The sequence below is a fragment of the Oncorhynchus mykiss genome, chromosome 23, assembly GCF_057628025.1.
Source record: "Oncorhynchus mykiss isolate SJ-2025 chromosome 23, ASM5762802v1, whole genome shotgun sequence".
NCBI lineage: Eukaryota > Metazoa > Chordata > Actinopteri > Salmoniformes > Salmonidae > Oncorhynchus > Oncorhynchus mykiss.
Window position 1 is genome coordinate 21195314 of NC_143044.1, and position 22771 is coordinate 21218084.

Sequence of the window (22771 nt, forward strand, 5' to 3'; positions counted from 1 at the left end):
AATGTTATATATGAAACATAACTCTTTCAATGTTATAAATTGTTCATATGTGAGAATATTACCCTTGTTGTCGAAAACATCAAGAACAAAGTCAATATTCCTCTCATGCCAGCTGGGGTAGAACAATGACTTATTCCTTACAGTTATGTCTGCATTATTCCACAAAAGAGCTTTATGTGGGGAAAAATTGTGCAGGAAACATATTTTCCAGGCCAGTAAGGCTTGTTGGTGAAACCTAGCCAATTTAGAGGGTAATCTTTCAGGAATATAATTACACTTCAGTAAAAATTGAAGATCTCCCAATTTATTAAATACATTATTTGGAATGAAATACCATATTGAATCAGTATTGATCAAACATCTTTTCAACCAGTTTATCGTGAAAGTGTTATTTATGTCAACAAAATCCAACACTTCTAGACCGCCTTCAGCTCTTTTGTTAGAAAGGACTGACTTTTTTTAGTTTGTGAACTTATTTTTCCAGATGAAGTCAAAAAAGGTCTTATTCATCTCTTTACAAGTAGCAGGATTTATACATAACGATAATGAGGGGTACACAAAACGAGGCAGTCCCTCTGCCTTGGACAGAAGTACTCTCCCAAGTATAGAAAGATCTCTTTGTAGCCAATTATTGAATATATTTTTGGTTTTCTTAATTTTAGGAGAGAAATTCAAATGTTGTCTGACTAAGTGTTTTTTTTGACAGATGTATTCCTAAATATTTAACACAGTCCTTTATAGGAATATTTTCTATTTCTTTATCATCAGAGTCAAATAAACATAATATTTCACATTTACAAACATTCAGTTTTAATCCTGATGCTCATGACGTCAGAGGAAGACAATAATACCGCGTTCAAAACAACTGGGAACTCGGAAATCTCTGACTTTAAGACTTCAGTGTGTTCAAGACAGCTGGGAACTTGGGAAAAACTAGTTCCATCTGGGAAAATCGTTTGGAACAGTCATTATACCCTGAATTCCAAGTCGGGAACTAGGGCATCTTTATAGAGCTCCGACTTTCTGACCTGAGGACCACTGACGTCATGATTTGACCTCGTTTTTTCCGAGTTCCCGGTTGTGTTGAAAGCACCATAAAAAATAATCAGTGTCATGTATAAGACTTAAGTGTCAACAATATAGAATAGAACAATATGCACACATTTCTTGTGAAAACCCCTTTCATTCTCTCTTCCAACCTTGTCAAAACCACACTCCCACTGCTCTCACTTGACGGACTGTTCTACTTGTAGAACGTAATCGGTCACCATAGGAACCGGGACCGATTAGGTGTCAACCCTTTCGAAATTCATGAGTGCGCTTTTTCAGATTTTATGCAGCTACCAAAGCATGTTACGGAGAGGGATAATAACAATGGACTAGCTTGCTAGCTAGATCTCAACAAATGTATGGATCCTTAGACTTCACTTGTGCATTGTTGTACAATTTCAGGGCTAAACTTCCTCGCCTGAAGAACATCATAGGGTGTTATTAGCCAACATGGCTGAGGACAGCGAGTGGGTTGTGGAGAGCATCGCTGGATATTTGTCAAGTCCCGAATGGGTCATACCAGTTACGGACTTCATGGAAAGCAAATGTACAGGTAATGCCATTTATTTTATATATTTTTTTACGATAAGGGAAATTATTAAACGGTTTATAGGACCAGGATTACACATGCTATAATCAATGCTTTGCACCCGAGTTAGCTAGCTAGCCAGCTAACTTAACGTTAGCAGGCTTTTCTGAGTACTTTAGCTAGCTAACGTTAACTGTTGTTAGATTTTACTCTCTTAATCAGTCCGTAACACTAATTTTAATTGGTACATTTAGCTATACAGCCCGATACATTTGTGTGCAAAATCGTGTAAATGTTCCTTACAAGCCAGAATGTTTAATCAAATTACATTTCAACTTATTCTACTGGTTGTCTGTGCAGTTTGTCCTTCAGTTTAAGAAAACATATCCACTGGAAAGTATTGTTTACCCGATTTTTCAGAGAGCTGGTAACGTTAGGTACACGGTTCGGTTAGATTGGATATTCGGGTTTTCTCGTCAATAGCTATTGAACCAACCAAGCGTGCCATGGACAATGAAAATAGTATATTCTGAATCAGGGTGGAGAATATATATATATATATTGATTGAAATCATGGAATGGCGTGCTTTGTTCAATAGTTTAATTGAATTGTTGGAATAATGATTACACCAATATTTTATATACACATTAGATGGCTGACATTGGGTGCTGTTTGAAGCCACGATGCCTCATCTTGGCACTCCCCTAACTTAAAAAAATATATTTTGGAAGCTATATAAATGCATTTATTAATGTATTTTTGTTGTTTTGCCACGTATTTTATTACAGACCCCATAATGCATACTTTTAAATAATATTATGTAAGCTAAACATAAATACAAATCTATAAAAACATTATCCTTAAAGTAGGATTTTTTTGAAAGTTCTAATGTTACTGTCCCCTCTACAACAAAAAATACATGCGATTTTGCCCTTTAATTGAAATACTGTACAATTCCCTTCGTTCCTATGGAGAACTGCTTCTTCTTGGGAGTGCCAATATGGCCGACCGGTGGCTTCAAAACCTCTCCTTGGCCAACACATAGAATCAGCAATCCAGGGTTTATAAATATCATTGGATTATACCCCAGTTCAGGTGTGTATTCATTACTGAAACCGTTTACCATTTTAAGAACCAAACAGAAGTAAATAGACCATAACATTTATTTATATTTGACAAATTCAGATAGGTCCCGCCCTGTTTTGTTTAATTTGCATCTATTTTTAAGAACTGTTTTGGCACAGACTGAATACACCCCAGTTGTTTACATTGTTTGGAATGCATCAGTGCTTCACATGTTTGAGTGAAATCAATCCAATTATTGGAAATTATAAATTAGTACTTTGATGCAAAGAAGCTAGCTAGTTAGCTAGCTAGCTAGCTAGCTAATCTGTCTGGCTCACGCTAGTTAGTTACCATTCCTTTAAGCCACTCGCTTGTGGAACTGTCACACTGTAGCAACAACGGTGCTTAACCAAAATAACAATCACCTCAGTTGCCAAACCTCCCTGTGCCAGAGGCCAGTTTTTCAAAAATGATCAGGATTTTGTATATTGGATAGGATAAAATGCATAGGAATAGAATGTGAGTCCCAATTTAAGACAATTATTTGTCTGTTCTATTAATTGCATTTCTATACATGTAATTATATATGTGTATGTATGTATGTATGTAGATATATTTATATGTTTGTGTATATATAACCTAATATATTATATAACCTAACTTTTGTAATCCGATGTTAGATAGGCACACATGAAAATGTGATGGTTGTTGGTATTGTTTATTATGATGGATTAAAAAACACAGCTGCAAATCAGGAATACATAATGTCGGTAGTGTCCCCCTAGTTGTTTAATTGAGATTATGCATAGTTCACCAATTTTGATTTTATTTCAGTTTTTGATGACGAAGATGAGAATAAATTGACTTATACAGATATCCATCAGCAGTACAAGCATTTGGTGAGTAGCTAGTCTTTTAGAATGGCTTGCAACATTAATATGCATTGGGTTATTGTGCAAGTTTTCTTATTTTGATTATTTAACGTTACACATGCATCTTAAATATAAATATTTTTTGATCTACAATTCCAAATAGACCTAAATCAAAATGTGAAATGGATGAGTTAGCCTAGTAAAGAAAAGTTTTTCAGTGTCTTAACATCACATGTTTTGTCTTTGGAAAACAGTGATGCAAGTAGCCACATTTATTTTCAGGTGGAGAAGTTGTTAGAAACCTACATGGAAGAGGTTGGCATCAATGAGCAGCAGTTTTTGGAGGCATGCTCCTCTCCATTCGCCAAGTCCAAAACCTTACAGGTAAGCGCAATCTTTTTCATACGCTGCCACAAATACGCAAGAAACGTAGATTTAGATGAGTGTGCAGTTTTACAATGCAAATGGTTTCAGATAACAGAACCTCTACAAACAATTGCACAGTAGGAGAGTTGTCTTTTTAATATAATGCATATTTTTAGATACAGGATTAATGCCACTCTGCTCTGTCACTTGCTCCATCATGCCTCTTGTGATGACCAATATCTAGGGGATTTGTATGATGATGATGACATCCAATGGTTGCTGGAGATTTGCCAGCTCTTGGTCTCTTACTTTGGACTCTGGCCTTACGGAACAGGCTATATTCTGTATCTGGTCATAATTCAATAGCCTCCATCTCAGGATGATTCATTTAATGCACCATTAATGCCATATAGCCTGTTATGTATTTGTTATGGTTCAGTGAAGAACATCCCTTGGCCCCTAAATGATTCCTGTATGTGAGGGAATTCATTAGTGATGACTTATTAATGTAATGTTACACACAGTAGCTACCTGACGTCTCAGACCTAACACCTCTAACAGTAGAGATTAGCTCTTTGACATCCCAAAGGCCTTGTTGCTTGCTGATGAAGTCAAGTGTCAATTTTCAGGTCTGCTCATAGGGATTACCTAAGCTGGAAGGTAATCAAGTCATTTGGGATGATTATTGCACAGTGCAGGAAGAAGTAGTGGACAGTGCTAGTGTCCCTAAAAACGCCACTGAGGTAGCCTAATATGGGATGCTACTTTTTTTTAGGACTCCCTATTATATTGTTGCTATTTAAACATGTAACTTTGGGCCATATCTTTTTATCCAATCAAACTCAAATTACCAGGTTTCTGAGATAAATTCAAACCGTGATTCTTCTTGCACTAGAAGTCAGCCTAGGTTATGCACATTTGGTGTTAGGTAAACAAACTATGTTTACAGTGTTTCTTTTTGTGCCAGAATAATCACTTATCCTGTAGACCCAGGGGCGCAACTTTGGTTTTTAGAACTGGGGGGGGACATAATATTATGACTTTTTTTTGTTGCAAATCCCGCCTCTCCCATCTCCTCATTGGTTTTTAGGAGCATATACCCACATGGGTGCTTTAAAAGATGAACTGAGGTCCACATTCCAGTCCAGTTGGTAGTGGTAATGCACCTTGGTTGCCAACCGCCATATAAAGTCCAAAAAAGAAGCTTGAAGGAAGAGACATTTCTATAAACGAACTTGGTTTACACTTTTATCTATGGATTAATTGTCGGAGTAGAGGACCATGTACATTTCAGGTAAAATAACAACCCAATGTTTATATCTCAGGACAAATTAGCTAGCAAAATCAAACTAGCTAAATTGCCATAAATGTTTAATGCTTTTCAACTTGTCCCTGAATTAATATACAGTGCCTTGCGAAAGTATTCGGCCCCCTTGAACTTTGCGACCTTTTGCCACATTTCAGGCTTCAAACATAAAGATATAAAACTGCATTTTTTTGTGAAGAATCAACAACAAGTGGGACACAATCATGAAGTGGAACGACATTTATTGGATATTTCAAACTTTTTTAACAAATCAAAAACTGAAAAATTGGGCGTGAAAAATTACAGCTGTAAGTGGCTTGGGGTATGTCTCTATCAGTTTTGCACATCGAGAGACTGAAATTTTTTCCCATTCCTGCTTGCAAAACAGCTTGAGCTCAGTGAGGTTGGATGGAGAGCATTTGTGAACAGCAGTTTTCAGTTCTTTCCACAGATTCTCGATTGGATTCAGGTCTGGACTTTGACTTGGCCATTCTAACACCTGGATATGTTTATTTTTGAACCATTCCATTGTAGATTTTGCTTTATGCTTTGGATCATTGTCTTGTTGGAAGACAAATCTCCGTCCCAGTCTCAGGTCTTTTGCAGACTCCATCAGGTTTTCTTCCAGAATGGTCCTGTATTTGGCTCCATCCATCTTCCCATCAATTTTAACCATCTTCCCTGTCCCTGCTGAAGAAAAGCAGGCCCAAACCATGATGCTGCCACCACCATGTTTGACAGTGGGGATGGTGTGTTCAGCTGTGTTGCTTTTACGCCAAACATAACGTTTTGCATTGTTGCCAAAAAGTTCAATTTTGGTTTCATCTGACCAGAGCACCTTCTTCCACATGTTTGGTGTGTCTCCGAGGTGGCTTGTGGCAAACTTTAAACGACACTTTTTATGGATATCTTTAAGAAATGGCTTTCTTCTTGCCACTCTTCCATAAAGGCCAGATTTGTGCAATATACAACTGATTGTTGTCCTATGGACAGAGTCTCCCACCTCAGCTGTAGATCTCTGCAGTTCATCCAGAGTGATCATGGGCCTCTTGGCTGCATCTCTGATCAGTCTTCTCCTTGTATGAGCTGAAAGTTTAGAGGGACGGCCAGATCTTGGTAGATTTGCAGTGGTCTGATACTCCTTCCATTTCAATATTATCGCTTGCACAGTGCTCCTTGGGATGTTTAAAGCTTAGGAAATATTTTTGTATCCAAATCCGTCTTTAAACTTCTTCACAACAGTATCTTGGACCTGCCTGGTGTGTTCCTTGTTCTTCATGATGCTCTCTGCGCTTTTAACGGACCTCTGAGACTATCACAGTGCAGGTGCATTTATACGGAGACTTGATTACACACAGGTGGATTGTATTTATCATCATTAGTCATTTAGGTCAACATTGGATCATTCAGAGATCCTCACTGAACTTCTGGAGAGAGTTTGCTGCACTGAAAGTAAAGGGGCTGAATAATTTTGCACACCCAATTTTTCAGTTTTTGATTTGTTAAAAAAGTTTGAAATATCCAATAAATGTCGTTCCACTTCATGATTGTGTCCCACTTGTTGTTGATTCTTCACAAAAAAATACAGTTTTATATCTTTATGTTTGAAGCCTGAAATGTGGCAAAAGGTCGCAAAGTTCAAGGGGGCCGAATACTTTCACAATGCACTGTAGGTAGACAATAAATGTGGCTCAATTCACAGTTGTTTCAGAGTCCCACAATAAGAGCTACAACGCTAATGTTCTCTGGGTGTCACTGAGTAGACTGATACCCCATGTCATTGATCCACAATCCATAGGTAAGGCTGTACAGTGACATTTGTATGACCACAATGCAATTCTAAAGTATAATACATCCAGTGTGATTTCAACAGATTTGTCAAATTGACAAATTATTGTCTTTTGTTGATTTCATATAACAACATTCCAACCTCGTTTAGCATAATCTATTCAATTATGGCATAATTCTGCTATTTGTATTTATTAGCATCACTGTCAATGACATACTTTTATTTAGAAGGCTAACCGCAAAGTCCACTATTGTGGCTAATCCTTATTGTGGCTAGCTTTACATAGATGGGTCCGACCACCATTAAGCAAATAAGAACAGTCTTATAAATTAGGGTTATTTTAGATGATGACACCAAGCTATATAGTTAGCTAGATAACTATAGCTACTGAAACAGATTATGTCGTTTTGCTATGTTTTTGGGGAAGAACATTGTTTGCATCCATGAGCTAGCTAGCTTTCCTTTATGACCAGCACTGTAATGTGTAATAACTACGTAAAAAATGAATGAACGCGTTAAATTATTATGTGACGTGCAGTCATATTCAGGTCCTGATTGGTCAACAAGCATATTTGACACGTCAAATAGTGTTATTTGACATGTATCTTTTTTGACACGCAAAGACCCAAACAGTGTTCCATAAAAATACTGGTTGAGAATGAAATGACTGAACAAATGAACAAACAAACAGCACATCAAGTAAGTGAAAGAAATAGGTTTTGATGATGTTTTACTGGTAATGGGTATATACGTAAATGCCAACAGCATAACTTTTTGGACAGTGTGGTGTGTAACCTTTATTTAACTAGGCAAGTCAGTTAATTTACAAGGACGGCCTACCCCGGCCAAACCCGGATGACGATGGGCCAATTGGGAGCCGCCTATGGGACTCCCAATCACGGCCAGATGTGATAGAGCCTGGATTCGAACTAGGGACTATAGTGACGCCTCTTGCACTGAGATGCAGTGCTTTAGAACACTGCGTCCGTGTGTGTGTGTGTGTGTTAACTATTTAACTGTACTAGAATGCTTAAATGTCCGCAAAAAATGTAAATATCGGTATAGTTGTATTTTTTTTTTTGCAAGGAAAATATTGGATATCGGTATCCGCCAAAAATGTCATATCGGTGCATCACTAGTTTGTTTTGATATTTCAACCTGCGTGTCCTGATCGAGTCTGGTGTGGGTGGACAAAATCAACATGCGCGCGGACACGTACGCGAGCGTGCTGGTCAGTATGTAATGGTTTCCTGCAAAACATTCAAGTTCATTTACAGCCTAGATCTTCTTGAAATGCTTCCTCCTCGTCATGGACTGAGGAGCATGTCCCATCATGTTCAACTCCATGGCCAAAGAATGAATGGACCTGCATGACAATACACAATAGGAAATAGTTCCAGTACATAATAATGATGTATTCTGTTTCTCCATCTGGTGATGTTGGTTTGTGAGCATGAGACGGTTAGCTTCTGGAATTCAGGTAGACCTGATCTATGACAGGATTAGTGGGCCAGGCCTGAATTGGGTTAGTGAGATATAGGAACAGCTCAAGGGAGCTATTCCTGATGGAGAGTGTTACTTAGTCCCAGATCCAGCGGTGCCCTCTGGGACTTACCTGGGCCAGAAAAAGACATCAGGTCTGTGATAGAGAGAGAGCTAGTTTCAACCCTAACCATGCTGTTAGCCCACTGTAACAATGACAGAGCCAACTGCCAAGAGTGCACCCCCGGAGGCAGTAGAAAGTACAAGCATGATCTAGCCAAAATAGTTAGATAATGTTTAAAATTATTTGTGCTTGTTATTAACTTGTTACTAACCCCTTTTTGACTGTTTGTTCAATGTCCATCCTAATTACTGTTAGATAGGCCTAACTATTTTCTGCTCCTGTCCTGTCTACCTTGGTACAGGCTGTATTCCATCCCGTCATGGCCACAGATGACTTCCAGATGTTCAGGGCTCTCATGGTACAGAGGAATATGGAGCTGCAGCTCCAGGCGCTGCGTGTCATTAAAGAGAGAAATGGTAGGCTTATTGGCCTTGTCAGAGTTGTCACACAACTCCAAATTAGGGTTTCAGAATCCTATAACTTTCCAAAAATGTCCAGATTTTCCAGAAGTCCTGTTTGGAGGATTCTGGATTTCCTGATTATTCTCTTGATTCTCTGAGTCTTTCAAGTGGGATTTCTGTAGAAAATATGGGAAAGTGACTTGATATTTTTGCAGCCCTAGTCCTAATGCTTGCTTACCATACCTGCTTATATTCTACATTCACACACACACTATGGTACTGATGAGCCTACACTTTCTAAAACGACACCAATTAAACCGTTTCTTCTAATGTTTGCGTAGGCGCTCTACCTGAGTGTCTCACAGATGGAGCAGATGTGATGAGTGAGCTGGAGAAGCAGGAGCTGAGGATTCTTCAGGAGGTGCTCAAGTAAGAGACATAGAACTGAGGCCTTTCCACCCAATCTCATACATGCACTGTGACTCTGTAATTTATTGATGTAATTTTATAGGAAAAGTGTTTTCATCAGGATCTCATCAATGATGTAGGCCTTTGTGTAGTTTCCTTTACTCATTGGAGCATACACAGGGCCCATAGTTTTTCCTGGGCACATCCTTAGACCTTGAAAAAGCTCCAATGATGGTCTATAACCAGGGTCTGGAGGCTTTCCTGGTCAGGACATTTGGTCATGAATAACTCCTGGCTCTAAGCATTATGCTATGTATGCTAATGCACTTGGCTACAAAAGTATCCATTTTAATGTTTGTGTTCTGTACAGTGTGCTAGTGTTTTCTCTGGTTGCAAATCCAATGTCCTCTTTGGGGATCAGTGTATTTGTATTATTATGGATCCCCATTCCTGGGGTCCAGCAAAATTAATGCAGTTAAACAATTTTAAAAACATTACAGTAAATTCACAACACATTAAGTGTGTGCCCTCAGGCCACTACTCTCCTATCACATATCTACAACACAAAATCCATGTGTACGTGTGTTTATAGTGCAGTGCGTATGTTATCGTGATTGTGTCTTTTCACAGACCCCGCTGTTCAATAAGGTGTATTTTGTATATATATATATATATATTTTTTTTAAATCTGATTCTATTGCTTGCATCAGTTACCCTGATGTGGAATACAGTCCCATGTAGCCATGGCTCTATGCAGTACTGTGCGCCTCCCATAGTCTGTTCCAGACATGGGGGCTGTGAAGAGACCTCTGGTGGCATTTTCTATTTTTTTTCCACCTTTATTTAACCAGGTAGGCTAGTTGAGAACAAGTTCTCATTTACAACTGCGACCTGGCCAAGAGAAAGCAAAGCAGTTCGACACATACAACAACACAGAGTTACACATGGAATAAACAAACATACAGTCAATAATACAGTAGAAAAAGTATATATACATTGTGTGCAAATGAGGTAGGATAAGAGAGGTAAAGGCAATAAATATGCCATGGTGGTGAAGTAATTACAATATATCAATTAAACACTGGAACGGTAGATGTGCAGAAGATGAATGTGCAAGTAGAGATACTGGGGTGCAAAGGAGTAAGATAAATAAATACAGTATTGGGATGAGGTAGTTGGATGGGCTATGTACAGGTGCAGTGATCTGTGAGCTGCTCTGACAGCTGGTGCTTAAAGCTAGTGAGGGGGATATTTGTCTCCAGCTTCAGTGATTTTTGCAGTTCGTTCCAGTCATTGGCAGCAAAGAATTGGAAGGAAAGGCGGCCAAAGGAAGAATTGGCTTTGGGGGTGACCAGTGAGATATACCTGCAGGAGCGCGTGCTACGGGTGGGTGCTGCTATGGTGACCAGTGAGCTGAGATAAGGCGGGGTTTTACCTAGCAGAGACTTGTAGATGACCTGGAGCCAGTGGGTTTGGCGACGTGTATGAAGCAAGGGCCAGCCAACGAGAGCGTACAGGTCGCAGTGGTGGGTAGTATATGGGGCTTTGGTGACAAAACAGATGGCACTGTGATAGACTGCATCCAATTTGTTGAGTAGAGTGTTGGAGGCTATTTTGTAAATGACATCGCCAAAGTCGAGGAACGGTAGGATGGTCAGTTTTGCGAGGGTATGTTTGGCAGCTTGAGTGAAGGATGCTTTGTTGCGAAATAGGAAGCCGATTCTAGATTTACTTTTGAATTGGGAGATGCTTAGTGTGAGTCTGGAAGGAGAGTTTACAGTCTATCCAGACACCTAGGTATTTGTAGTTGTCCACATATTCTAAGTCAGAACCGTCCATAGTAGTGATGCTGGACGGGCGGGCAGGTGCGGGCAGCGATCGGTTGAAAAGCATGTAAAAGCATGTATTTTTGGGGTATGCATGGGTGTCCGAGCTGTGTGCTACTAGTTCAAACAGACAGCTCGGTGCATTGAACATTCAACCTCTCACAAATACAAGTAGTGATGCAGTCATTTCAGTCGCTATAGTAGCTGACGTGTATAGTGTTGAGTCATCCACATACATAGACACACTGGCTTTACTCAAAGCCAGTGGCATGTCATTAGTAAAAATTGAAAAAAGTAAGGGGCCTAGACAGCTGCCCTGGGGAATTCCCGATTCAACCTGGATTATGTCGGAGATGCTTCCATTAAAGAACACCCAATGTGTTCTTTTAGACAGGTAACTCTTTATCCACAATATAACAGGGGGTGTAAAATCCATAACACATACGTTTTTCCAGTAGCAGATTATGATCAATAATGCCAAAAAAGCCTCACTGAAGTATAACACAAACTTAATAAGCATGGGTAACAGGCTATTTGGTCGGCTATTTGAGCCAGTAAAGGGGGCTTTACTATTCTTATGTAGGGGAATTACTTTTTTATCCCTCCAGGCCTGGGGGGGGCACACACTTTCTTTCTAGCAGGCTTAAATGAAAGATATGGCAAAAAGGTCTGTCAATATCGTCTGCTATTATCCTCAGTAATTTCCCATCCAAGTCAGATCCCGGTGGCTTGTCATTGTTGATAGACAGAAATAATTTTTTCACCTTTTCCATACATGCTTTACGAAATTCAAAATTACAATCCTTGGCTTTCATAATTTGATCAGATGTGTAGTGTCAGCGTTTGTTGCTGGAATGTCATGCCTAAATTTGCTCATCTTGCCAATAAAAAAATATTAAAGTAGTTGGCAATATCAGTGGGTTTTGTGATGAATTTCATTTAAGGTGCTCCAAAGCTTTTTACTATCATTCTTTATATAATTTATTTGTTTCATAGTATAGTTTCTTCTTTTTATTCACTTTAGTCACATGACTTCTCAATTTGTAGTACATTTCCTAATCGTTTGTGCTGCCAGACTTATTTGGCATACCTTTTGCCTCATCCCTCTCAACCATACAATTTTTTAATTCCTCATCAATTCAAGGGGATTTAACAGTTTTTAGTCATTTTCTCAATGGGTGCATGTTTATTAGTAACTGGGATAAGCAATTTCATAAATGTGTCATCAACATAAGAATCACTACAAAATGTGTTGTATTACCGCTCAACATCTACGGGATCGGTGTCCCCCTGATCATAGGGCAGTCTTGATACAACATTTTGAACAAGAATGCAATGGTTCATTTGATCCGTCTAAAACTTTGCACATACACTGCTGCCAACTAGTGGCCAAAATCTAAATTGAGCCTGGGCTGGAATAATACATTATGGCCTTTCTCTTGCATTTCAAAACTGATGGTACAATTTTAAAAATATATATTTTACCAGATCTGATGTGTTATTCTCCTACATTAATTTCACATTTCCACAAATTAGAAAAGTGTTTCCTTTCAAATGGTATCTAGAATATGCATATCCTTGCTTCAGGTCCTGAGCTACAGGCAATTAGATTTGGGTATGTCATTTCAGGCAAATCTTTTAAAATATATATATTTATTTTAAAGGCCCAGCCTTTGGAACTTTGGTTTTCCTAGAAATGGCTACTATATTGTTGGATTTGGATACTGCTTTAAAGGAAATTACTGCTGCATTAATAAAGATGTGATGAATACATGTTGATGATTTCATTTCTGTGCTCTTTGTAACTGCTCTGGTAGGTTGACCAGGTTGCAGGCACTGGGTACAGTTTGAAGCTGTTTCTTGATTGGGCAGCTTAATGAAAGTCAATATCGAAATCACCCAGAAAATATACCTCTGTTGATATCACACACATTATCAAGCATTTCACACACATTATCCAGATACTGACTGTTAGCACTTGGTGGTCTATAGCAGCTTCCCACAAGAATGGGTTTTAGGTGAGGCAGATGAACCTGTAGCCATATTACTTCAACAGTATTTAACATGAGATCCTCTCTAAGCTTTACAGGAATGTGGTTCTTAATATAGACGCAACACTGCAGCCATTGGCAATTCTGTAGATGTTATAACCATGTATTGCTACCACTATCATAAAAGGTATTATCTAAGTTAGTTTCAGAGATAGAATATGAATGTCATCTGTTACTAGCAAGTTATTGACTTCATGAACCTTGTTTCTTAGGCTACATGTATGTTAAAGTGGGCTATTTTTAGCACTTTATGGACTGCTTGATTGTTTTCTTCGCTGGAAAGCTTAGCAAGAGTAGACATACTCATGCTATGTATGTTAGTGCAGGGTGAGCTGCACACAGTGGACTTCCTACTAGGGCACACCACCTCAGTGCTAACACTATAACTCTGATCCATAGGCACATGATTACTGCATATAGCTGTGGGATCAGCAGATACATTCAGGGCAGTTAGAGGGACATAATGTCACACCCTGGTCAAAGTATTTTGTGTTTATCTTTATTTATTTGGTCAGGCCAGGGTGTGGCATGGGTTTTTGTATGTGGTGTGTATGTGTGGGGATTGTAGCTAGTGGGGTGTTCTAGCTAAGTCTATGGCTGTCTGAAGTGGTTCTCAATCAGAGGCAGGTGTTTATCGTTGTCTCTGATTGGGAACCATATTTAGGCAGCCATATTCTTTGAGTTTGTCGTGGGTGATTGTCCTTAGTGTCCTGATGTCATTGTTCTGTGTTAGGTTACACAGGTATAGGCTGTTTCGGTTTTCGTTAAGTTTATTGTTTTGATAGTGTTTGTGTTTAGTGTGTTACTTCATTAAACATGGATTGCAATAGACACGCCGCATTTTGGTCCGACTCTCCTTCTCATCAAGAAAACCGTTACAGAATCACCCACCACAAAGGGACCAAGCAGCGTGTCAACAGGCAGGAACAGCCCAAAGTGGAGTACAGTATGGACTATACTTCTTGGGAGGAGATAGACAGGTGGGCGGTCGACCCAGGGAGAGTGCCGGAGCCCGCCTGGGATTCGATGGAGCAGTGCGCGGAAGGATATAGGAGAATGGAGTTTGCGAAGCAAGCAAGGCGGCGCGGACGGAGGCCCCATAGTCAGCCCCAAAAATTTCTTGGGGGGGGGCTCAGGGAGAGTGTGGCAGAGTCAGGAGCCAGACCTGAGCCAACTCTCCCTGTTTATCGTGAGGAGCCAAGGAGGAGACCAGAACCAGAGCCGGTGTTGGAGGTGAGCGAAACAGAGACTGTGAAGGAGTTAATGGGGAAATTGGAAGAGAGAGAAATGAGGGAGTTGCTGTGTTGGTGTTTTAAACATGGAATTCGCCCGACGGAGCGTGTCGGGGATTTGATGGCACCTGGGTCAGCGCTCCATACTCGTCCTGAGGTGCGTGTTAGTCGGCTGGTTAAGATGGTGCCAGTCTCACGTACCAGGCCTCCTGTGCACCTCCCTAGCCTTGCACGTCCTGTGCCAGCACCGCTCTCAAGATCTCCAGTACGCCTTCACGGTCTAACCCATCCTGTGCCACCTCCACACCCCAGCCCTCCGGTAGCAGCTCCCCGCACCAGGCTTCCTGTGCGTGTCCTCGGCCCAGTACCACCAGTGCCAGCACCACGCATCAGGCCTATAGTGCGCCTCGCCTGTCCAGCGCTGTCGGAGCCCTCCTCCTCTCCAGCGCTGTCGGAGTCTCCCGCCTGTTTAGCGCTGTTAGAGCCTTCCTTCTCTACAGCGCTGCCGGAGTCTCCCGCCTGTTCAGAGCTGCCAGTTAGCATAGAGCTGCCAGTTAGCATAGAGCTGCCAGTTAGCATAGAGCTGCCAGTTAGCATAGAGCTGCCAGTTAGCATAGAGCTGCCAGTCTGCAAGGAGCTGCCAGTCTGCAAGGAGCTGCCAGTCTGCAAGGAGCTGCCAGTCTGCATGGAGCTGCCAGTCTGTAAGGAGCTGCCAGTCTGCAAGGAGCCGCCAGAGCTGCCTGTCTGCAGGATGCCGCCAAAGCTGCCAGTCTGCAAGGAGCCGCCAGAGCTGCCAGTCTGCAAGGAGCCGCCAGAGCTGCCAGTCAGCATGGAGCAGCCAGGGCCGCCAGTCAGCATGGAGCAGCCAGGGCCGCCAGTCAGCATGGAGCAGCCAGGGCCGCCAGTCAGCATGGAGCAGCCAGGGCCGCCAGTCAGCATGGAGCAGCCAGTCAGCATGGAGCAGCCAGTCAGCATGGAGCAGCCAGAGCAGCCAGTCAGCATGGAGCAGCCAGAGCTGCCAGTCAGCATGGAGCAGCCAGTCAGCATGGAGCAGCCAGAGCTGCCAGTCAGCATGGAGCAGCCAGAGCTGCCAGTCAGCATGGAGCAGCCAGTCAGCATGGAGCAGCCAGAGCTGCCAGTCATCATGGAGCAGCCAGTCAGCATGGAGCAGCCAGATCTGCCAGTCGACCAGACTCTTCCAGATCTGCCAGTCGACCAGACTCTTCCAGATCTGCCAGTCGACCAGACTCTCCCAGATCTGCCAGTCGACCAGACTCTTCCAGATCTGCCAGTCGACCAGACTCTCCCAGATCCGCCAGTCGACCAGAATCTTCCAGATCCGCCAGTCGACCAGACTCTTCCAGATCTGCCAGTCGACCAGACTCTTCCAGATCTGCCAGTCGACCAGACTCTTCCAGATCTGCCAGTCGACCAGACTCTTCCAGATCTGCCAGTCGACCAGACTCTTCCAGATCTGCCAGTCGACCAGACTCTTCCAGATCTGCCAGTCGACCAGACTCTTCAAGATCTGCCAGTCGACCAGACTCTTCAAGATCTGCCAGTCGACCAGACTCTTCCAGATCTGCCAGTCAGCCAGGATCTGCCAGTCAGCCAGGATCTGCCGAAACCACCAGCCAGCCAGGTAGATTCATCAACCTGCCTGAGCTTCCTCTCACTCCTGAGCTTCCTCTCACTCCTGAGCTTCCCCTCAGTCCCGAGCTGCCTCAGTCCCGAGCTGCCCCTCAGTCCCGATCTGCTCCTCAGTCCAGTGGGGTTCTGGGTGAGGACTACTAGGCCATGGTCGGCGGCGAGGGTGGACTATCCAGGGACGCGAGGAGAAGGGACTAAGACATTGATTGAGTGGGGTCCACGTCCCGCACCGGAGCCGCCACCATGGACAGACGCCCACCCGGACCCTCCCTATTGTTTTGAGGTGCGTTCGGGAGTCCGCACCTTAGGGGGGGGGTTCTGTCACACCCTGGTCAAAGTATTTTGTGTTTATCTTTATTTATTTGGTCAGGCCAGGGTGTGGCATGGGTTTTTGTATGTGGTGTGTATGTGTGGGGATTGTAGCTAGTGGGGTGTTCTAGCTAAGTCTATGGCTGTCTGAAGTGGTTCTCAATCAGAGGCAGGTGTTTATCGTTGTCTCTGATTGGGAACCATATTTAGGCAGCCATATTCTTTGAGTTTGTCGTGGGTGATTGTCCTTAGTGTCCTGATGTCATTGTTCTGTGTTAGGTTACACAGGTATAGGCTGTTTCGGTTTTCGTTAAGTTTATTGTTTTGATAGTGTTTGTGTTTAGTGTGTTACTTCATTAAACATGGATTGCAATAGACACGCCGCATTTTGGTCCGACTCTCCTTCTCATCAAGAAAACCGTTACACATAAATTAGGTTACTTACAGTACATTGTCTTCCAATGACCCTGGGATAATGTACATTTGCTGAAGCATTATGACAATGGTAGGGATTAACTGAGCTGGGGTCATTGATAAGTAATTGTGTCAATGCAGCCTTATAATGCGGTGAAAGGATCCAGGAACAAAAATTATTTGGGTGGATACCAATGAGCATTGTTTCCAGAAGGTATCAAAATTGTCAATAAATGTTACACCCACAGAGCTGCAATAGTCTCACGGCGACAGGTCCAGACCTCCCACAGCAGGCAGTGCCCCATCAGATCCAGACCTCTCACAGCAGGCAGTGCCCCGTCAGATCCAGAGAGAGGGAAAGGACCCAAACTCGACGACGAAGCCGTTGCTGGAATCAGCGTAGTTAGAGTATGGTGGAAATGACAAGATTAAGTTATAATGCTGTTATTGCATCAATTGGTTGTTAGAACGCTCATCTGTGTGGCCCATCTGGATGGGCCTCTATAAGATTTACAATGTTCCAGAGCATGAGTTAATGTTTCTGTTCTATTAGGTACCAGGGAGAGATGACTCCAGGGACAGACCCTGGTCACTACACAATGATCCTGGTCTCTGCCTGCTATGAATTCTTAAGTACCTTGTGACCCATTCCATACCTCTGTTGTTTGTCATATAGACTGAAGGGGAATGGACTTTGCTATAAAGTGCTGTGGCTCAAACCAGCTCGTTGAGTTCTCAGTGATCACCTCCAGGGGTGATTACTGACCAGCTCCATTACTGCAATAATTAAATAAAAGTGTTTGATTGTTTTGAAGAAATCTAAAAGTCTCCTTTAGATTACAATAATTCCAACACGAGTCAACACCAGCAATCCCAGCAATGAAGGCGCAGGTAGATCAGGCACCAGTGCAGCAAAGCTATTCCTTATGTCAATCTGCTCCGACCCTCTCGCAGTCATTCCTATCCACTTAGCAGCATGCCGCTGCCTTCGGTTTCTGCCACTTGTGCCATGGGACCAGCGCTGATTGGAACAGTCTTCTTGCTCTTCTCGTCTACTTCATTACAAGATGGAGGAGGAGAAGCAGATGGAGACGACTTCTTTGGCAGGCTAGTTCCAGGTAGCACAGGCCATTCGAATAGGGACAGAAGACAAGGCGGGGAAACATTCATCAGGCACGTGCTGCGTTTTCCCAACAAATTCGTGCAGAATTGAGATTTGCTTGCTAAGCATAACCACCTCATTCCTGTAATCCTCCGCTAGCAAACAATTGCCACATTGGAACTCCGTATTGTCAATATTGTCCCGGACAAGAGCGTAATAAACAGCTTCTACAGAGTTGGAAATGTTCGTTAGCTATTCCAGGCGAAGCGGGCTCCATTGCAACTTAGCTAGGTAGTTGGTAGCAGGTGTTGACACAAACACTTCTAAAACTTCGGAAACAACAGGTTGAGGCGGAGAAGGTATCAGCTTGTGAGCGGAAATGACATATGATGTATAGCCAGGAACAACACAAATACTGGTCTCACTATTTTAGTCATTCTTGAAAACCCATGTGTCTGTGTCATCATGTTTCATATTAGATAGCTGTGTAGTAAATCAGTGAGTGCCAAATCATCCAAGATTATATCTTCCTTGTTCTATAAGCCGCTCTATCTCTAATGCGATTTCTGCATTTGAAGCTAAGCGAAGTGCAGCACTAAAGGTTGTGTGTCCATAGGGAACTAAGCTCCTTAGTGTTACACTGAAATTGAGGGTTTTACACTCCATGGCAATGGAGAGAATTGTGTTTTTATCATTTTGTTTTAGGGTTGGCCCCACCCACCATTCTTTGGTCCTGATTGTCTTCTTGAAGTCTCAGAGGGACATGTTATAGATCTATGTGATGCGTCTTCATGCTTTGACTGTAAGTGGTCTAATCGGGGCATTAGATTGCTAGTTTACCCAGAGCTTTGAGATGTGCTTCACAAGAGCGAGGCCTATTTTATAGCACAGATTGTGTAGAGACCACTTGGCCTATGTTGCTCTCATATTAAGTTATGTTCTCGGCTATGCTCATCGAAAATGTTGCAACATTTTTGTGCTCTTCAAATCCTGTGTGATGGAAAGTTTCATCCTTGTTGAATTAAGCTGCTAATCAACTCAATTAAGAGATCATGATGGTGAGTGGCAGCAAGGTGATCACTAAGGACAGGAGCTTGGACTCATGCCAGCTTTGGGCCTTATAGTGTCTTTATAACACTCATACTTCAGTACTTTGTGGGTTAATGTACTGTATGTTGTTTAAGACTGGCAGTAGGCCAACCTTTATTCAACTACAAGTAACACATTCACATTCTTTGTCGTAAAGTAACCTCTCTTATCATCGGTGTTATGTGACTATCTAGGCCCAGAATAGGGGATTCATCTACTGATATCTCCCTCTATATGTTTGCACAGGATGTCAAAGGATGAATATGACCAAGAGATGGCTCTGAGACTGCAGTCAGAGGAGGAGATTGGCTCCACGTCCAGAAGCTGCTCTGATAGGCCACTTCTAGAAGCAGCCAGCATCCAGACGACCGCCTCCACTCAACAGACAAACACCACCAACAAGGTGAGTTATGAATCTAATACTGACTCAATGGAGTGATGTAATACAAAAAGAATAAACACCAATGACTCTTTGTCTGCCTTTCTTCAGAGTGTGATAAATGTGTCCTATTTCATGTATTCGGAGCTATAGTATTTTACTGAGCTATGTAATTAAGCATCAAAGCAAAGGGGCAGTGATGAGTGCTGCAGCCAGCTGCTTACAGCCCCTGCATAGGCTACATATCATGTTATTAGATGGTCTTCGATCAGTCACATCAATCTACTAATGCAGAGCAGTACATGATCTGGCAGATATCCAGCCCTATTCAAGGACAGGTTTTTTTTTCTTCAATCAAAGTCATCTCAGAAAGAGGCTTGTGTCCCTATAAACTAAAGCATTGACTGTAACAGTGTTTTTGCTGCATTATCATTACAATGTGGTGTTTTAGCCTGTATATTAACCTATTGTGGGGTATGTGGCAACTCTTGTATGTTGCACATGCTAAGGTGGGGAACAGTGGTGGCCAACAGCCCTCTGTCGCACTGGTGAATGGCAATGCAAACCCCCCCCAGTTATGCAATAGCAGATTGTGCGCACTGAACTGTTAGCTGTACAACCTGAACTTTATGAAGCTCAGTATGGCATTAGAACTGGAACAGCTAGATGCAATGACATGGCTGCCCTGTGCCCTCCCTGTAGGTGAACAGTTCATCTCAGAGGAAAGAGCCTGCTGTAGCTGGAGGTGGTGGGCAGATAAGTCCAGCCAAGACCAGCACATCTGCCCTTTCTAAGTTGCCATCAGGTAATAGTACGGACTCTGTATACACTACTCTGTTCCCCTTGAAGCCTTTCCTGTAGCACATGAATGCTAAAAGGTTGAATATACTTCAGAGGGTATATGAGTAATAGATGGTTATGTGTTGATGCAGAGCGGCACAGTGCAGAGCCAAGGATCCTGCCTGCAGTGAGGGTTCCAGTGAAGGGCACCGAGCCTCCGGCTGTCTCCAGGGAGAAGGGGAGCAGCAGCCAGGCTGCAGAGGGCTGGATAGAGGAGGCACGTAAGGAGGCTGGCATCTCCAAGCCATTCACAGTGAGTCTCTCCTACTGCATATACCATACATGCCATGTGTGTCATGCCCTGACTATAAATCACTCTGAATGAAAGCCTCCGCTGGATATCTTGTGGGGAAAAAGCAACACTCAGGCAACAGTACATAGAAAGGAAACCTTGAAATGCTACATTACCAGTTTTATTGGAGACTGAGAACTGATGGATTGTGTTTCTCTGTGTGTTCAGGAGTTGTCAGCAGAGCAGCAAGAGCAACTCCAGCAAAGGGCACTGTACCTGAGGCAGCAGAGGGACAAGCTTCAGGCCATGAAAAAAGAGCAGAGACCCAAACCAGCCACACCAGAAACCCCAGCACCCACTCCCAGCACACCGGTAACATCATACCTTCTTCTATAATGTCTCTTCCTGTAAACATACAGGTAGTACTCCTCCATAAGACACACGTAACAGCTTTAATTTGTGGTAGATAATAATGCACACCTCGGCTGATGACTGCATAGCACCTGGGGTCAACTCTGGTCTTCCTATATCATTGTTTTTAGTGAGTTTCAATCCTTTCTCTTGATTTCCCCTGATATTTAGTCTCAGGTTTGTCCGTTTTCACATTCTTCCCTTTTTGAAGTTTGGATTTTCTCCTGCTCTTTATTCCCCTATCATTTTCTTTTGCTGCATTGCCAATCAAAGGACGATGGTCCCAAAATGAACGGGGGTGGTGCTAGTATAAATGAAGAGAGGGTCAATGCACCCCAGCCTGTGAGCTCTCCTTTGGGGGGACAGGAGAAGCAGCCCAAGGTGATCTGTTTGAGTGATGACATTTTGATTTCACTTTGTAGTGCTGAGGCCGTATGTGCTTCTATTCTTACTGTAGCTACAGCCCTGTGCCTGTCAATATGGCTGATATGTGCGACTTGACTAGATTTAGTGGTGCTACCGTTCAGAATTTGACTCACTTTGTTCTCTTCATAGGAGATCTCTGTCGAAGAAAAAAAGAAGTTGCAGAAAAGAAAACATCTGGCAGAAAAACTGAAAGAGGAAGTCATCAAAAAGTAAAACTGCAATATATCCCCCCCAGAGTGTAACTGTAGTCCAACTGGACCATCAATTCATTGGGAAGCTGAGATGGACTGTGCTTGTGAAGGGGCAACAGGAAATGTGCATTTGTAATGGAATGTAGTATTTCAATGGTTATTGATAGTCTTAAAGGGAATGACACATTGGTTTCCTTACCGTATAAGCAGTCTATGGGCAAGGTGACAACAATCCATGCTTTGGTTTAGTTTCCCTGGCACTGATTTGGAAATTATGCACAAACTATTCTAATATTGGTCCTATGACTTGAATATGATTTGTTCCACAAATGGTTAAATGTGTTAATTGCTGTCATACCTGGTCCATAGACTGCTTACAGGGTAAGGAAACAAATTTAATTTCGTAATTTGGGTGAACTATCCCTTTGTATAATATGTGGTTTAATAAATATATTTAAAAAAAAATGTAAATTCTGCCAGAGATCTTGTGTAATAAACCTACTGGGCTGCGACAGGTGGTTAGCATGAAAATATGGAATTAACTATCCATGCTTGTAGATAAGATGCTCTGAGGTATACATCCTGTTAAGTGTGAATAGGCATTAGGAAATGATCAGCACACAAATATACAAACTTTACTGTATATGAAAAATGTAAGGGTTGTAGTATTAACACAATTCAGAAAAATAAGCAGGTTGTTCACACTTGTATTGCAGGTTCAAATCAATGTATATAAACCCTGGATTGCTAATGCTATGTATTGGCCATTGAGAACTTTGAAGCCTCTGGTCGGCCGTATTGGCACTCCTCCATAGAATTTTGGTATTTCAATTAAATACATGTAATTTTGTCCTCTCTTTTTTAGTTGGGACACTATCTCAATTATACACTAGGGAAAATATGTATGTTTAGCTCACTATCATTTAAAAGTATTAATTAAGGTGTCTAAGAATAAATATGCCAAAAATGAATGTAGACAAATGCATTTCTAAATATTTTTTACATTTTTGAGGAACTGTAGCTTCAACACAGCACCCCCTAACAGTCATCTAGTGTAAATATAAATCATTGGTTAAATTCAACACCTCCAGATTAAAATAAAGCTAGTCACACAATGCCAGGGTCACAATCTGAAAACGTATCAAGTTTAGAATGGCGATAGTGGTAGTAAATGCACTTGTCCAAAATGTTCATGGAGACACGATCTAGACATATTTGAAATGGTT

General features: G+C 42.1%; 1 protein-coding gene across 5 annotated transcripts; it reads left to right on the top strand.

Moving 5' to 3' along the window:
• The first annotated feature begins 1391 nt into the window (after window positions 1–1391).
• LOC110502563 (cilia- and flagella-associated protein 36) lies at window positions 1392–22526 on the top strand. Of its 5 annotated transcripts, XM_021580686.3 has the most exons (12): window positions 1392–1603; window positions 3480–3544; window positions 3800–3901; window positions 8886–9000; window positions 9327–9414; window positions 19313–19469; window positions 20148–20250; window positions 20378–20538; window positions 20746–20889; window positions 20984–21058; window positions 21202–21309; window positions 21484–22010. In XM_021580686.3, exons 1-12 carry the CDS (start codon window positions 1501–1503, stop codon window positions 21565–21567), a joined length of 1305 nt encoding a protein of 434 aa, XP_021436361.3. In that variant the 5' UTR covers window positions 1392–1500; the 3' UTR covers window positions 21568–22010. The 5 variants fall into 5 exon arrangements, with proteins under 5 accessions (XP_021436361.3, XP_021436363.3, XP_090073171.1 ...); XM_021580688.3 differs by lacking the exon at window positions 20984–21058 and having other exon boundaries at window positions 21484–22061; XM_090217045.1 differs by lacking the exon at window positions 20984–21058 and having other exon boundaries at window positions 21487–22061.
• The last annotated feature ends 245 nt before the right edge of the window (window positions 22527–22771 follow it).